Consider the following 19,035-nt stretch of genomic DNA (forward strand, 5'->3'; position numbering starts at 1 on the left):
ATAGGGAGAAATATTATTTTTCAAAGTTGTTCAGAATCAGACTTAACAGTCAATTCAGCTTACTTACTTACTTACTTACTTAATTGGCACTTAACCGTCTAAACGGTTATGGCCGTCCAACAAGGCGCGCCAGTCGCTCCTTCGCTCCGCCAACCGGCGCCAATTGGTCACACCAAGGGAGTTTAAATCGTTTTCCACCTGGTCCTTCCAACGGAGTGGGGGCCGCCCTCTACCTCTGCTTCCATAGGCGGGTTACGATAGAAACACTTTCTTGGCCGGAGCATCATCTTTCATTCGCATAACATGGCCTAGCCAGCGCAGCCGCTGCATTTTAATTCGCTGGACAATGTTGATGTCTGCGTATAGCTCCTACAGCTCATCATTAAATATTCTTCGGTACTCACCATCGCCAACGCGTAGAGGTCCATAAATCTTTCGAAGAACTTTTCTCTCGAACACTCCCAAAGCCGCTTCATCTGCTGTTGTCATGGTCCATGCTTCTGCCCCATATAGCAGGACGGGTACGATAAGTGACTTGTAGAGTATGATTTTCGTTCGCCGAGAGAGGACTGTACTTTTCAATTGCCTATCTAGTCCAAAGTAGCATTTATTGGCCAGATTGATTCTTCGCTGGATTTCAGTGCTGATGTTGTTGCTAGTGTTGATGCTGGTTCCCAAATAAACGAAGTATTTTACTATTTCGAAATTATGGCTGCCAACAGTAGCGTGGTTGCCAAGGCGCATATGCGCTGATTCTTTGCTCCATGACAGCAGGTACTTCGTTTTGTCCTCATTCTCAAACCCATCTTTACAGCTTCTTTTTCCAGTTTGGAGTAAACAGAACTAACAGCGCGGGTGTTTAGGCCCATGATATCAATGTCATCAGCATATGCCAGTAATTGCACACTTTTATATTATTTTATATTATATTGTTCCAGTGCGGTTTTGTTCTGCAACTAGTATAATTTTCTCCAGCATCAAATTAAAGAAATCGCACGATAGGGGGTCACCCTGTCTGAAACCTCGTTTAGTTTCGAACGGCTCGGAGAGGTCCTTCCCAATTCTGACTGAGCTGATGGTGTTGCTCAACGTCATTTTGCACAGCCGTATAAGTTTTGCGGGGAAACCAAATTCAGACATAGCGGCATATAGGCAGCTCCTTTTCGTGCTGTCGAAGGCGGCTTTAAAGTCGACGAAGAGGTCATGCGTGTCGATTTTCTTTTCACGGTTTTTTTCCAAGATTTGCCGCATTGTGAAAATCTGGTCGATGGTAGATTTACCAGGTCTGAAGCCGCACTGACAAGGTCCAATCAGCCGGTCCACGGTGGGCTTCAATCTTTCGCACAATACACTTGAAAGGACCTTATATGCGATATTAAGAAGGCTGATTCCACGATAGTTGGTGCATTTTGCAGTATCCCCCTTCTTGTGGACTGGGCAAAGAACACTTCGATTCCAACCGCCGGGCATGCTTTCGTCCGCCCATATTTTGCTAAGAAGCTGCTGCATGCGCCTTACCAACTCCTCGCCGCCGAACTTGAATAGCTCCGCAGGCAATCCATCAGCGCCCACGGCCTTGCTGTTTTTCAATCTGGTTATTGCTATTCTAACTTCGTCATAATCGGGCGGGGGGACATATATTCCATCATCATCGATTGCGGGATCGGGTTCTTCATCTCTGCGCGGTGAATTGCTGCCTCCATTTAGGAGAGCAGAGAAGTATTCCCTCCATAATCTAAGCACTCTCTGGACATCAGTTACAAGGTCGCCATTTTCATTCCTACAGGATCTTGCCCCGGTCTTAAAACCTTCCGTCTGTCGCCGTATTTTTTGGTAGAATTTTCGGGCGTTATTCCTGGTGGCTAGCAGCTCAAGCTCCTCGCACTCACGCCTTTCTGCTTCTGCTTTTTCCTTCCTGAAAAGCCGTCTTGTTTCCCTTTTCAACTCACGATAGCGTTCACATACTCCTCTTGTCGCGCTCGCTTTTAACATAGCCCTGTAGACAGCGTCTTTTCTTTCGGTTGCAACGCGGCATTCTTCATCATACCAGTTGCTTTCTCGTGGCCGCCGGTAACCAATTTTTTCCTCGGCGGCAGTACGAAGTGCTTTGGAGATATGCTCCCACTGCTCCTGTATTCCTTCAGGATGAGTTGTGCTCTCAGAGAGCAGGTGTGAGAGTCGAGTTGCGAAATCATTGGCAGTCTGTGATTGAAGCTTTTCGACGTCTAGCTTTCCTTGTGTTTTTATTCCTTGGTTTTAGCCGCGTTGAGGCGGGTGCGTATTTTGGCTGCAGCAAGATTATGGTCCGAGTCGATGTTAGGTCCTCGGATCGTGCGCACATCTAAAACACTGGCATGCCTCCGTCTATCACAACGTGATCGATCTGATTGCGAGTATTTCGATCAGGAGACAGCCATGTAGCTTGATGTATCTTTTTATGCATGAACCTCGTGCTGGATATGACCATGTTTCGAGCACCGGCAAAGTCAATCAGCCTAAGTCCGTTAGGAGAAGTTTCATGGTGTAGGCTGAACTTTCCGACTGTGGGGCCAAAAACACCTTCTTTGCCCACCCTGGCGTTAAAGTCGCCAAGCACGACTTTTATATCATAACGGGGGCAGCGCTCGTATGTGCGTTCTAATTGTTCATAAAAAGTGTCTTTCACCTCATCGTCTTTCTCCTCTGTCGGCGCATGGGCGCAGATGAATGATATATTAAAAAAGTTTGCTTTTATTCGGATAGCGGCGAAACGCTCGTCCACAGGCGTGAACGCCAGCACTTGGCGACAAAGCCTCTCTCCCACCACGAATCCTACGCCGAAACTGCGCTTATTCGTATGGCCACTCCAATATATGTCACAATTTTTGATCTTCTTTCTCCTTGCTTCGTCTAACGCATTTCTTGGATGGCGGTGATGTCAGATTTTGCTTTGACGACGACATCAACCAGCCGGGCATCTGCACCAATCCCATTCAGTGAGCGGACGTTCCAGGTGCATGCCCTCAATTCATTGTCCTTCAAACGTTTGCCATTGTCGTCATCAATAGAGAGTATATTTATCCGAGGCTTGTTGTTATATTTCATTGGAGTATGGTTTTACGTGGCGGGTCCCAAGCCCAGCGCACAACCCGCTCAGCGGGGGTGAAAATATTACTTGGCGCGTTTATATAGCGAGCCGCTTGCTCCAAAACAGACGCCCGCTTGCAGCCACACCTAGAGGTGTACAGACGCTGCCGATGAGATCTCCCCCGGCTAGCCCTTAAACCGATTATGTCAGAGTGGCCTAGCCAGGTCAATTCAGCTGCTTTAAGAAAATCAAGCCTTTTTGTTTTATTTAAGATCTTTTAATGTTTAAAAAATAAACACTAATCTACTATCACTGACCCAACGTACATCATTTTGATATAAAACTTATAGAAATTCTGTAGTAAATGTAAAAGATATTATTTAATATTAGGAGTTTATAAGCTTTTCTGATCTTTTTATTAAAGTGCGAAATAAAACCGATTATTTCCACCTTTCAGATTTAGTTTTTAAGCTCGACCCAAATATAACCGGAGCAAAATACTCTGACCGGAATTGAGTCTGAACACTGCATTTATTTGCTACCTGTAACAACCCTACCTTGCAGTTAATACTTTTGTATCAATACTATTTGTAACATATCTGTAAAACGTACTATTCATGTTAATTAGCAACCCCATTGTACATATGTAGATGCAATACTGTTATGTTAGTTAATTATTGACTGGCTAAATTTTTGCTGATCATCATAAAATTTAATCGGCTTCGAGCTTGAGCCAAGTGAGCATAGTGTACAAGTACAAGTGTGTTGACTTATCTGTCAAGCATTCTGACAGGCACTCGCTGGATTCGGAATGACAGCGAATTCAAAATGGATACCATTACCGAGTGCGCCGAATGATTGAAAAATTGAAAAAGTCGATACGATTGGTAGTCAAAAATGTTGTCTTTGAGACCAAAAATGCGACTCTAGACCTGAGATTTCCATCAGGTGAGCGAGGCTGTTTGTAGTTTTGACGTTTATCGCTTAGTGAACACACTTGGTATAGGTACACTATGCAAGTGAGGTTCTCGTCCAATATTGCTTCGGACAGTTCTTCACATTGAAACAAAATCAAAGGTGATTGTATGCATGTGTTTTTTTTATAAAATAAATATTCGTGTAAACGTATTCCGTTTTTTCGTTCGAAATATTCTTTGCGCAAGCAAGGAGAACGATACATACCTAATTTCTTAATGCTTAATTTTGTATAGTTGATTCATGGTTTGCGAATATATCCAGCTTGTAGTATCAATATAGAAGTATTACAATAATAATGAAATATATGTCTGTACTCGAAACATTTTTTTTTTAAAAGAACCCCGGGATATGAATAACTGATGAGAGATTGGGCAACTTGGAGCAATAAACTAGGGATATATCGAGGATAAATTTCCACCTCCGATTTATTGGTCCTAGGATGCTTTGCCATCATTGAAGATAATTTTCAGGATTGTCGAGTTCTACCAAACTGGTGCGTGTATAAATGGTCCATATAATGAAAGTTGATATCTTCAAGTTGCGTCATCTTCCATCATATCAAAGTTATTGTTATTGCAATTGAATATGTAGTATAAATGCCTATTGATCAATGCTGAGATAGTGCCTTCGAACGTATGAAACATACGTATGGATGTATTCATGTTTTTCTAGTGCTTTTGAATGCATTCGGCATTTATACAACCACATGCATACAAAAGTAATACAAAAATAGAGTATGCATGCTCTCTGAGGAACTACATGCGTAAAATGGCAATGAACGCTCATTTATGATAACATGTATACATATGTAGGTCCAAGTGATGCCTCAAATATTGATGTCACTGCATACATTTCCAACTGGGCAGTTGAACTTTTCTTGTTAACGTGGAGGGAGATACTATTAGTTAACTTACCGAGTGTATTTCTGCCTAAAAAGTTTCTTACTGAAAATTCATCTGCCTTGCAGCTACCGTTCGAAATCAGCATAAAACATGAAGGTCCCGTAGGAAAAATTTAAAAGGAGCGCGACGCAAATTGGCTCAAATCTTTTAGCTTTTGTTCCTACAGGACAATTATCTGTTGACCAGATATTACTCAACCGTCCACGCTGCATTTTTTATGAGTTATTTAATCACCTCTAAAGTTCATTTGGTTCAAAATTTAACATTTCATACATATTCATTTGTTAATTTGCAAACAATTTTCATAATTTACCTTACTATGTTAAAATAATCCTCATTTGCTTATTTCTACTGAAAGAGTGAGGATGATTATTATAATAAGGACAAAAATTCTAGAACAGCTACTATCCTTTGAAGTTTAAACAATTATTACTTGCAAATTTTGCATAATATACTGCATAGTTGGGTATAGTGCACTAAATTTTGATTGCATTACACTTCCATTAGCATTACACTATATTGGAAAAATTTTAGTGCGCTTTAATTATTTTCCAGCTTAGTGGTGTACTTCCTATCTCCACTACGAATAAAAAAATTTATTGCAGTCAATTTATTTTTTCACTACCACTCCAATGAGTGAAAAAAAAAATTTATTGTTAAAAGTTTTCTGTCTCCATTTAAATGAGTGAAGACAAATTTATATGTACTAATTTGCACCAGGCGTCAAATGGTCCGCAAAGCTGAACTTCCTGGATAATTTGTATTTTTATTATAACTGATTTCTGGAAAATATTGATTTCTGGAAACAATTTTCTATACTAAAAAATGCATGCAAATATCCGGAACACTTGCGACAGGTTGTGGAATAATTGAAAGAATATATCCTTTTTTCTCACGTTCAAAGTTACGATGGGAATTATTAAAAAATGCTTTAACGAAAACTGTCAAACGTGAATCTGAAACACGATGGAGCGCCAGAATACAAGCGGTTAGCGTTATCGTCGATGGGCTAGAGAATGTAGTAGAACACTTACAACAATTAGCAGAGGGCACTAACACCACAAGTGATACCAGAACAGTTATGTTGCAATATAAACCAAATTTTAGTTTCATACCATCAGTTCATTTCTATTATGAAATCTTATCGTGTGCAGCTCAGATTACAAAATCCGGGGATGAATTTTAGAGAAACCTATCATGATATTAAATCATAAGCGGCTGAACTATCCGAAATTCGAGACACTCTCTGTGAAGAAGCAATAGAAAAAGCGAAGTCTCTTTGTGAAAAATGGGATATTGATATAGTAAAACGTGTAAGAAGGCGCCGCAAAATGCCCGGAGAATCGGCTAGAAGTGTTGGTCTTTCCGCAGAATGTGAAATTTCTCGCGTTATGAAAATTGTTCTCGATCGACACGACTAAATGACCCTAATTTTAAATCTGGATTTCTCTTAAACGTTGGAAATTTGTTAAACAAGGACTTAGAAGAAATTGTAAGAACTTGGGTGATTTTTATAATACAGATTTCGATGGAACAGAACTTTTTATCGAAATATGTGACTGCAAAATATTACTTCGCTGTAGAAAAGAAATTGAACCTAAAACTCCGTTAAAATTACTTACTTTTTTAATCTCGTATGGAGAAGATGTTTTTCCAAACTTGCTAGTGGCACTTCAAATACTCTTGCCTATCTCAGTATCAATTGCTAGCTGCGAACGTTCATTCGGCAAATTAAAACTGCTTTTGACATATGTATTTACGATCGACGATGGGGTAAGGTCGCCTAAGTGATTATATTTTGCCCTGGGCACAAGAAAACCCCACTGATCAAACAACAACTTTATATTATGTTATGAAATTTGTTAGAAACATTAAGAGCATGAGAAAGAAGAGTAAGAGGATAAATCAGAATATTTACGGAAGAATGAAAGAGATAGAGAATTTGAATGGGCCGATTAAGGTAAACTAGAAATTGCAGAGTGGAGAGGAAATAAGAAAGGGTTAGGCAGAGGAGATGCAGGTGGATAAATAGAGAAAGTCGGATCCATGTCTGTCGGGTTTTGTCATACGGTTATTTCATGTTTGTCTAAACGTGTCCTGGGTCAGCCAGAGCTATTTAAAACAAAGTTCTGATAAGCCACATATTTCTTTTTGCCATCAATGAATTTCTAAAGCTCTGATTATTTTAAGCATCATTACTTTAAACATCTGCCGCCTTATGTTTTTACGAAAGTCGCCTTTTTCTGCTTACCTCTTAACACTTCGCTTACATAGATAAATGTTAGTTCTCGCAATTTCATGACATTGTTTCAGATCGACAATCATCTCATTGACGTCAAAAGTCTGTTTCCATATTCCTTAGTTGTGGACAATGGAATGCTCTGAAGACCCACCTGTTCAGTTCCATTGACTAAAACTATTCCATTTCCAATCAGGAAAGGAAAATAAACTCTCCCACAAAAGGAAATACAAACCACACAGCCACTGCTTTCCTGCACGTAACTTCATAATTCAAGAAGGCATTAATGTAGTATTTTTGTATGATACTGAAAAAATCATTGCTGCAACTAGAAGCAACACTTAAAATTATGAGGGCGAGTATTGTCAAATGCGTCTCCATTTGGTAATAATGACATCACCTGTCTGATTTATTGCACTATGGGCTGCAGGTACTTATAAGTTTCAAAATGTTTTATAATTTTCACGAAAAGCTTGACAGATTCATAGTTAACATTTGAGTGAAGTTGGTTTTTCATCCCTGATTGTTTTTCCACGATACGGGCCCATCTTTTAAATTGTTCAACGTATATACATATCTAAAACTAAGTGTTTAAGGCATTTATAGTCATAAATATAATACGGAATTACCCATATGTTCTACGTAAATATGTATCCATAAAGCGGACGTATGAGAACATCTTACCCAAACACACCAACGGCTACGGCCGCTTCACGTAAAGCTCTCCCGTGTTCCATCTCCCGCAGCGTCTCAGGACGAATAGTAGCTGTGTTTCGCGGCTGCCGCTCATTTTGCACCGCTGTAATTGGAAAATAAATGAGATTCGAATGCGTTAACCGCACGTCACACTTATAATATATATAATGACGTGTCATCGAAATTCCAAGTGAATACACCCCATCATCTGCATGCACAGCATGACAAAAAATCTTCAAAGTAAAAGCCCACAAGGTGTGAAAATACGTACACGTTTATTCACATATCTACATAGATAACATGTCCCAATGAACATTTAACAGATCCACTGAAATCGAAAGTAGGGTAGCATTTTGCATAGGTCACGTTTTTTAAGTTTCATGAGCATGTAATAGTTATATTAATTTTGGTCTAGGTATGTAGCATTGTAGATAAGACAAGTGTGATAACTTCTGCATAGACGTCAAAATTACAAATAGAATGGATCACCTGATTTTCAAAGCGATTATCGTGATCTGTATCTCTTTCTATCACCCGCTGAAGATAGGCGGCCGTATGCGCCGCCATATTGAACATCCTGTCAAAACGCTGCCAAAACGCCAAAAAGTAGACATATCTTGAACATCCTGTCAGGCAGTTGACGGATAAGATATCACACTTGTTTTATCCACAATGGTATGTAGTATATATGTGTTTAAGTGACCTCAATTATGTACATGTTTCTTTCGTTGGTTTCGTTAACCATAGAGTGTGCTTGCAATTCTCTACTTGTAAGTGAAATATTCTAAAGACATATTTTAAAATTTTTATTTCATTTTTTATGTTTGTTTGTTTAATGGTGTGTTCAATTTATACTTAATATTTAAGATTTCATGAGCTTAACACCGGCTTATAATAAATGAATATTCAATTATTTTGTTTATTTAAGAGAAACTGAAATTATAGATATATTTACTATTGATTGTCATATATAAAACCAGCTGAATCTTAATCAGGTAATGCTACGCCTCACATTTTTAGAAATTTCACGTGCCTAACGCTTTTATTTAATTGATGAGGAGTGTGATGACTAGTACCTAGGACCTACCTAATTATTTTCTAGCTTTTACTATTATTATTATTTCATGTAAGTATTGTTTTCAATAAAACCATTTAACTTAAAAATTAATTAAATTAAAAATTAAATTATTTTATAATAATATTGGCCATAGATGCCAGCATCCTCAAAATCAAATTTAAGAATTTCAGAATAACTTTGGATTATTTCACATGGTAAAGGTTTAATTTATGATTTTCACCGAAAATGTATGCAAAATTTTCAAATGGGATAATCTAGTTTATGTTAGAATTATAAATCCGAAGAAAAAAATAACTCTTTTTCACCCGTTGAAAATTTATCTGTGACAACATCTTTCATCGAGGGGCTGCACACAAAACGGGTTTTGGTGGGAACTTTCGATTGGTGAAAAAGTTTGCTTCTTAGTCTTCGCATTGATGTAAGTTGCTGGATAAAGCCCATGTTTTTAAGGCCGCGGAACAATGACATTTTTCATATAGATGCGTTTAACACAAGCTTATGCATTCCAGTAACATCGCCACAATCAATCAAGATGTTGTGTTTATAAATATGAAGAAACTTCAGTTTTGGCAATTGAAGTTTATTACGCCTTGCCCATTCACATACAAAATTTCGCGAAGCACTGTTATAAACATTCTCCCTATACAACAAAAATACTTGCTAACATATTTTGTGTCGTATTCGATTGTTATATTACAGTTTTTAATTGCGAAAAATGTTAGAAAGTTTACCAACCAGTGGCAAAAATAATTTCACTTGCAAAGTGTGCCAACACCCTTAGCCAAAGCAAATATCAAATTCTTCTTCTTATGATTTGCTTGCAACAAAATTTGGGAGTTGGCTACTTTTCAACATCAGATGGCGCCAGTGTCGCTCATTACCGTTCTCCATAAAATTACGTGCAATCTACTCATAATGCATAAGCATGTGCTAAACGTATCTGTATGAAAAACTGCTTATGTGTCGGGGCTTTTATGGCGCGTTGCGACATTCCATTTTTGACAGGTGAGATAGTTTGTACATATACGTATATGTTAACACAGCATGTTTCATTTACTGCTTTTTGCGAACGACAACTTCATTATGTTTTATCTTTTGGCGTTCATTAAAATAAGAATGAATCTAATTTCGTAATTTCTTATACATACATTTTTTGAGTTTTTTATTGTATGTGGATCTACATAAATGTTTTGGTCGCATCAAAGCGAAGAAAGGGGCTAGCCGTTCATTGTTATTTATAGCGGTGCCAGAGCATCAAAGCAAAGCAACGCGGTCGAAATACATATACATAAGTACATATTATTTTTTTCACTTACATATCTATCAAAAAATATTTTTACAAAACTTTGCCTTTTTTTATAAATTTTAATAAGTTTTTATAAGCTTACTTACTGCTGCTTTATTCGAAAATAATGAAACCGAACGGATTACTTTTTTTTGGCATATTTTAGGCAACTCAATAGCCATCTGATATCTAAGACCCATTTTTGGAAACGAATGCACCATTGTGTACAATCGAATGAACAGACAGCTGGTATTTAAGATCCGTCCATGGAAAGGAACTGAGAGAGAATGAATGTTTCATATGAGGTCGTCAGTGGCCTAGTGGTTGACGTAATTGTGAATTTATCGGTTCCACTAACATCAAATATATAATATAATAAATATCATTAAAATATGATCATGCGCATCTGTGCACACATGCATATAATAATCAAATCACGCTTAAAAAACTAGCGTTTTTTTAAGAACTTTTCATTTTTCTTTTGATGTGGATAAATAAAAAATAAATACAAGGCGCGATATACCTCTGAAGAGATGTATTCTGTTACTGAAAATGAGAAAGGACATTTTTTGATGTATTTTGTAAAATATCTTAAATTAAGTAACCATTTTTGCATCGTTTAACGCGGAAAAATGTCTTTCCGTTGACATATAAGCTTTTTTTATGCAAACTAAACACAAATAAAGTCAAAGGTGAATATACGGTCCTACCAATGAAAAAGAGGCTTTTGGATCCTAATTCCACAATTGAAGGGCTCTTGGAAATTCTGGGAATGACAGTTTTGTATATCCACAACTTGTTGTACGTCTCTTAAAAAAATATACAAATTTTTTTTTGTTTATCACACATTGACTTCTGGCATTATCAAAATTGGTATATCTATTCTTAACTGTACATGCTCATATCCACATTAAGGTCGACCAGGTCATTTAAAAATATTCTTCGAAACTCACCTCTTGCATTATCAAATGGCGTTGATAAAATTATAAATTTTTTATGTAATGTACATATTTATTTTAATTTTTTTATAAGGGATGGGCCCTAGATCTATAGGTGGACGCCTTTTCGAGATATAGCCATAAAGGTGGACCAGGGGTGACTCTTGAATGTGTTTGTGCGATATGGATATCAAATGAAAGGTGTTAATGAGTATTTTAAAAGGGAATGGCCTTCGTTCTATAGGTGGACGCGTTTTCGAGATATCGCCATAAAGGTGGACCAGGGGTGACTCTATAACGTTTTGTATGATATGGGTATCAAATTAAAGGTACTAATGAGGGTTTAAAAGGGAGTGGCCCTTAGTTGTATATGTGAAGGCGTTTTCTAGATATCGACCAAAATGTGGACCAGGGTGACCCAGAATATCATCTGTCGGTTACAACTAATTTATATATATATGTAATACCACGACACTGTTCCTACCAAGATTCCAAGGGATTTTTATTTCGCCCTGCAGAACTTTTTCATTTTCTTCTACTTAATATGGTAAGTGTGACACCTATTTTACAAAGTTTTTTCCAAAGTTATGTTTTGGGTCAATACACCAATCCAATTACCATGTTTCATCCTTTTTTTCATATTTGGTATAAATTATGGCATTTTTTTAATTTTGCGTATTTTTCGATATCGAAAAAGTGGGCGTGGTCATAGTCGGATTTCGGCCATTTTTATACCAAGATAAGGTGAGTTCAGAGAAGTACGTGAACTAAGTTTAGTACAGATATATCGATTTTTGCTCAAGTTATCGTGTTAACGGCCAAACGGAAGGACAGACGGTCGACTGTGTATAAAAACTGGGCGTGGCTTCAACCGATTTCGCCCATTTTCACAGAAAACAGTTTCCATCATAGAATCTATGCCCCTACCAAATTTCACAAGGACTGGTAAATGTTTGTTCGACTTATAGCATTAAAAGTATTCTAGGCAAATTAAATGAAAAAGGGTGGATCCACGCCCATTTTGAACATTTCTTTTACTCTTGTATTTTGTTGCACCATATCATTACTGGAGTTTAATGTTGAAATAATTTACTTATATACTGTAAAGATATTAAATTTTTTGTTAAAATTTGAATTAAAAAATTGTTGTTCGTAATCCCATTTTGCTCATTTTTATTAAGCACACATATAATAATAGGTGCAACTTTCCTGCCAAATTTCACCATGATATCTTCAACGACTGCCAAATTAAAGCTTGCAAAACTTTGCAAATACCTTATTTTAAAAGTGGGCGGTGCCACGCCCATTGTCCAAAATTTTACTAACTTTCTATTTCACCAAGTTTCATCGCTTTCGCCGTCTCTGGTAATGAATTATAATACTTTTTCGGTTTTTCGAAATTTTCGATATCGAAAAAGTGAGCGTAGTTATGGTCCGATTTCGTTCATTTTAAATAGCAATCTGAGATATGTACCCAGGAACCTACATACCAAATTTAATTAAGATACCTAAAAAATTTACTCAAGTTATCGTGTTTTTGGGGACGGACGGACGGACCGACGGATATGACTAAATTAATTTCTTTTTTCGCCCAGATCATTTTTATATATAGAAGTTTATATCTATCTCGATTATTTTATGCCGTTACGGATTACCGTTATGCGAACAAAATTAATATACTCTGTGAGCTCTGCTCAGCTGAGTATAAAAAGAATGTTTTTTTCGTCCAAATTTATTTGAATTCTCAATAAAAAAGAAAAAGCTTTAAAGATTATTTTAAGGCCCAAGTCCGCAACTATTTTGCTACGAATCGAACTGCATTTATACCTACGTACATAAAAATAAAATAATAAACGGTTTTATTGAAAACAATACTTCCATAATGTAATAATAATACTAAAACTAGAAAATAATTAGGTAGATCCTAGGTACTAGTCATCACACTCCTCATAAATCTAGGGCGTTGATCAGACAATTAAAGCGTTAGACGCGTCAAATTTCTATGGATAGTCATATATAAGACCAACTGAACCTTAATCAGGTTATGCTACGCCTCACATTTTTAGAAATTTCACGCACCCAACGCTTTTATTTAATTGTCTGATCACCGCCCTAGGTTGATGAGGAGTGTGATGACTAGCACCTAGGACCTACCTAATTAGTTTCTAGCTTTCAGTATTATTATTACTTGATGTAAGTATTGTTTTCAATAAAACCGTTTAACTTAAAATTTTTTTTTTAAATTATTTTATTAACTCTCTCAGTGCATGCAACTAAACTTAGGCCTACTTGCAGAACGGTAAGTTACCTTTATACCCAGCTGTACTTGTACACAGGGTATTATAACTCTGATTGGATAACGGTTGGTTGTACATGTATAAAGGAAACGAGACATATAGAATTCCATATTTCAAAACCATCAGTATCAAAAAAAAAAAAATTGATTAAGCCATGCCCGTCCGTCTGTCCATCCGTTTACACGATAACTTGAGCAAATATTGAGCTATCTTCACAAAATTCGGTAAACTGGCTTATCTGGACCCAGAATTTATTGGTATTGAAAATGAGCGAAATCGGACGATAACCACCCGACTTTTTCGATATAGGAAATTTAGACAAATGGAAAAAATGACATAATTCTAAAAAGAATACTGCTAAGCAGAGACACTATTCTTGGCAAATTATATAGACTGAGTGAAGATTATCAAAATCGGTTAAATACTTTTCTCTGAAAACGTGAGAAATCGGCTGAAAGCCACCCTACTTCAAGTGCTCAGCTGGGTATGTAATGTTCGCTTTCACCCGAACTTAGACTTTCTTACTTGTTTTAACTCAGAGTTAATTTGACATGAGGGATTAAACTCTTACATATTTTACAAATTCATTAAATTAACTTTGAGCTAAAAAAAAATACCGTTCCGCAAATGAACCCTAATCAACTAACAAATTTTGCCTTGAATAATTATGTAATGGCAGACTGCATCCAATTGCTTGATGATTGCAATCTAAGTGTTTATAAACAAATTGATTACAATGGATGATGTTCAAACTAGATAAATTTTGCGTGATAACTTTTGTATTTATGATAATAAGGACCAAATTTTAATAGCCCCACATAATAATATTAGGTATGTTTTGATTGCAATAAAATTTTACTAAAAACACCCTGGCTTTTAACCCAATATTCTTACATGCGAACAGAAAATTTCTGTGAGCATCCAACGGAATGGTCAAGGAACTTTTAACCACATTTATTCTCAAAGCTGACGTTTTTTAAACGGTTTTATTTAGCTTGAATCTGTGTAGCGTTCTATACGATAATATAGTTCAGAACCCGATGACAATGCAATAAACAGAAAAAACTCCGCTAGGTGCCGCATGGATCGATCTAAAAACGTGAGGCGTAGCATAACCTGATTAAGGTTCAGTTGGTCTTACTTGTACATATATGAAGATATCATTTGTAAGGATATGAACGGTTGACTATCAATAGAAATTTTACGCGGCCCGCGCTTTTATTTATTTGTCTGATCAACGCCTTAGATTGATGAGGAGTGTGATGACTGGTATCTAGGACCTACCTAATTATTTTATAGCTTTTAGTATTATTATTACTTAATGTAAGTATTGTTTTCAATAAAATCGTTTAGTTTAAATTTTGTTCATTTTTTTTTTTTTTCAAGTTTATAGATTTTATTTAATTGCCTATTATTGCTCACTCTATTTCGTCCATTTAGTGCCTCATTATTACAAGGACTCTTTTCTGACAAATTGTTACAATCCAACTCCTCAATGTAAGTATTGTTTTCAATAAAACCGTTTAACATAAGATTTTTTTTTTATTATCTGAAAATATGTATTTTTCATTATTATTCATTTTATTATTTACAAAATTTAGTTCAGGCTGTAGTATGCATTCATCAATTGTGACGTGCAAGGATTTCTTGGCCATTTTTTCAAGGGTCCAAGCAGTGCTCCCAGGCTTAATTTATGGTTGCAGCACTCGAAAGCAATTTTATAAACGAAATGAATAATGAAATAGGAAAATTCATATTTTTTACATAAAAAAACTTTCAAGTTTGGCTTGCTTACGAGAAGAAAAAATAAAAAATTTTTGAGCGTTTTCTTTTGATCTGAATAACTTGCTTCACTTCACGGCTGGATGAATATTTTCTAAGGTTTATTGGGGAACTTAAAATCTTTCTATATAAATATGTGTGTAGTACATACATTTACATACCATGCTTGTCTGCATTAGACTGAGTCGGTTCACATTTAAAAAATCTAAGTCAGCCGCCCCTAAAAATGGAACATTTCATTAGAAAATATTTTGCTTATATGTGAAAAGCTTACAGGGTATATTAATTTTGACCGCTTATCAGCAGCTTGTAGCGGCTTAAAAACAAGGCGCGATATACCTCCGAAGAGAATTAAGGCCGAGTTTCTCTTTCAATTTGAATCGTGCTCCTTTTACGCCGATCCTGAACGGCATCTGCAAGGCAGATGAATTTTCAATGAGAAGCTTTTCATGGCAGAAATACACTCGGAGTGTATGCCAAATCACTTCCAAAGGGCGACTCCGCCTAGAAAAACTTAATTTTATTTCAAAAAACTTGTTTATAAATTTTTTGATGTTGCTTTGCCCGGGAGTTGAACCCAGTATCTTCCGTGTGGTGGTGGCGGCTAAAACTAATCAAAATAAATATATATATATACCCGCACCAGGTATGCCTTTCGAAAGAAGCGACTAAAATACACAAACGATTCAAGGGGTTGTGTAGCGCAACTCTTTCAAGTGGCTTCACCGCAATTCATAAATTCTCCAAACCCATTGCAAACCTCACCTACCCGTGTTTCTTTAGCAGCCGAGGCTCTGGCGACCCCAAATTCCTAATGGAACAAGAAGCCCCCGTAAGTGATGGCCTAGAAGGTCACATTAAATTGGTGTGGACTTAAACGCCCTCTTTTATATGACAGATATTTTAAAGGGATCTTCGATTAATATAATTGGCAATATCTTTGGGAAAACAATTTTATGTTTTTATTTGTAACAAGAATTTTCTAACCTTTCGGGTACCTTAACTATAAAACGAAATTCCGTTCATACCTATACATATTTCACTTATAACCCCAAATATTTCTGATAAAAGGATATAATCAGCTGAGGACCAGGCTCAAGAGGATCCTACAGTAATAATATCTTTACGAAAACATAACTTTAAATCAATGCTATTTTACTTCAAAAATATCATTACACCATGCGACAAAATCAACTTTTTTCTGGGTATTGGACCAAGCCCACTTTTTTTGTAGAGATTGAGGCTTAAGTAAACAAAGTTCTATCTCCGTTTTTCGAAGTTAGCCTCCAAAAAATAGATATCGGCTTTCGAAGTTCGAAATTCTACATTTCGAAATTTTATTTTCTTTGTTAACGCGTTCAGCAAATTGTCAAAAAAAAAGTCAGATAGTCCCATGATAGTGGCTACTACTTTCATGTCTGCAAATACTCTCCACTGGAATTGCTCGTACTGTAATTTTTCAAAAAAAGAATTCAGTCATTCAAATAAAAGAAAAATGCGGACCACGACCACTTTTTTAATTTGCTGAACGGGTTAACAAAAAAAATTAAATTTCGAGATGTAGAATTTCCAATTTCGAAAGCCGATGTCTATGTTTTGGAGGCTAACTTCAAAAAACGGATATAGTGCTTTGTTTTTCAGTACGAATTAAAGCTATGACCATTTACATAAAATGTTACTGCTCAAGCGTTGGAAAATCGGGCCTAAGTATAGGTGGTCAAAAAAGGAGCGGTGCCATGCCCATTTTCAAGATTTTTTTTATTAATTAATTTTCTTGTTACAAATACACTTTACAAGTAAAATATATTGCCAATTATATGCATCTAAGATGTCCTTAAAAAATATCTTTGAAATTTGTATTTGTCGGAGTTTGGCAGTGCCAATCCCCTTTTTGAAAGTTTCCAGTTAAGTGTTATTTTAACCCACACAAGAAATTTTTAGCTGCATTATTAACGGAATAATCAGGTCTTTGGTGTTTTACAAAATTGTATGTTTACGTAAAGTGGGTGTAGTTAACGTTCAATTTCCCTAATTTAAGTAAATTGAAGATGGTGCCTTGCAGCCCACATACCATATTTCATAAGATTTTCAAAATGTACTCCATCTATCGTGTTTACGGGCGGACGGACGGACATGGCTTAATAAACTTCTTTTTTCACCCTGATCATTTTAACATTTGAAAGTCTATACTTGTCTCGATTAGTTAATGCTGTTACAAGCTGTAGTTATGCGGACAAAATTCTAGTGTTTTGTACTTTGCTCAGCTGAGTACAAAAATATTGTTAGCACCAAAGTTAGGGACGGAATTTTGCACCATTTTTCGCTCGAATCAGTATAATGTACATATGTGTGTTCATACAAACGTATGTAATGTAAATAATTATATGTAAATACAAATTTGTCCTGAAACGTTTGACAATATCTAAATGAGCATGCTGGTTTTATAAAATTTTTTCTTATGAAGATGCGCGTTCGTAATTGTTTTGAGGTCACGTGCCAGCGCCACTGGCCATTTAACTGTAAAAACATTTTAGGCGGCCGCTGTGGTTCAAGGGCTTGGCAAAATTGACACAGTCATAACCAGTGCACGAACTTTTAAAAAGAGAATGTTGGTAGATGAAAAATTAAAATATTGGTAGAAGTTGGTAGATTTTTTTTCCAAGAAAACAGTTTATATTTGTACAAAACAATTCGACAACAGCTGGATTTTGTTTACCCAACAAACATGAAAAAAAAACATTCTTCAGCGAAATATATATCTTGTTCCGGAAGTGATATTCAATATCATTTTTTAATTATTCTTAAACCAGATAATTCTCGAGTTGATATCCAACTTCATCTCAATTACTATCCAACCTTCGAAAAATTTTGTAAAATTAAAAGTAATAAAAAAATAAATGTTTTCATACATTTAAAGCAATATGGGCAACCCGCGCTTAATTCATACAAAAGTTTTCGGGTTAATCTCCGACGTCATTAATATTTTCCAATTATTATCCTAATTTCGAGAGATTTTGAGAAATGTACAGTTCTCAAATGAATACTCAACATATTTCTCCAGTTGATATCCTACATTGCATATCGAGTTGAGGTGGAGTTGAAAAAAATCTCCAAGGTGGTATTACAAAACCAACAGCTGTTTATTGTGAGAAGTAAACACCTAGTTAATAGCAGTAATGAATCATAATTAATCAAAAATAAATTATATAGGCGGCCGCCGTGGTGTGATGGTAGCGTGCTCCGCCTACCACAACGAAGATCCTGGATTCACGCCCTGGGTAAAGCAACATCAAAATTTTGGAAACAAGGTTTTTCAATTAGTATACAATTTTTCTGAGCGCGGTCGCCCCTCGGCAATTGTTGGCAAGCACTCCGAGTGTACTTCTGCTATGAAAAGCTCTCAGTGACAACTCAGCTGCTTTGCAGATGCCGTTCGGAGTCGGAATAAAATAATTGGGTCGCGTCCCGTCAATTTGCAGGAAAAGTGAAAAGGAGCACGATGCAAATTGGAAGAGAAGCTCGGCCAAAAATCTCTTCGGATGTTATCGCGTCACATTTATTTACTTTTTAAATTATATATATTTCATTTTATTTTCATGAAAATACTGTAGTATGGAATCTTACATTTGAGTCCAGTTAGAAAACCACAAGTTGTTAATTAAATTTTTTCAACTTAAGTAATAGCTTTTTTGCTTTATAAAAAATTCCTTTTTTCTGAGTACGCTATGATTCTCGAGTTAAGCCACTATTTCGAAATAACTCTTGAGATTTTA

At 36.3% G+C, this 19,035-nt stretch overlaps 1 protein-coding gene across 3 annotated transcripts in view; it reads right to left on the minus strand.

Annotated features, from left to right (window-relative positions):
• Hr51 (Hormone receptor 51) overlaps positions 1–19,035 on the minus strand; it is a 433,291-nt gene that overhangs the window by 193,679 nt on the left and 220,577 nt on the right. For all 3 annotated transcript variants that reach the window (XM_067772890.1, XM_067772892.1, XM_067772891.1), the window contains exon 4: positions 7,871–7,985. In XM_067772890.1, coding sequence (XP_067628991.1) covers positions 7,871–7,985 — 115 coding nt within the window. The remainder of the gene's footprint in view (positions 1–7,870; positions 7,986–19,035) is intronic.

This window comes from Eurosta solidaginis, chromosome 3, assembly GCF_040869045.1.
Source record: "Eurosta solidaginis isolate ZX-2024a chromosome 3, ASM4086904v1, whole genome shotgun sequence".
Classification (NCBI taxonomy): domain Eukaryota; kingdom Metazoa; phylum Arthropoda; class Insecta; order Diptera; family Tephritidae; genus Eurosta; species Eurosta solidaginis.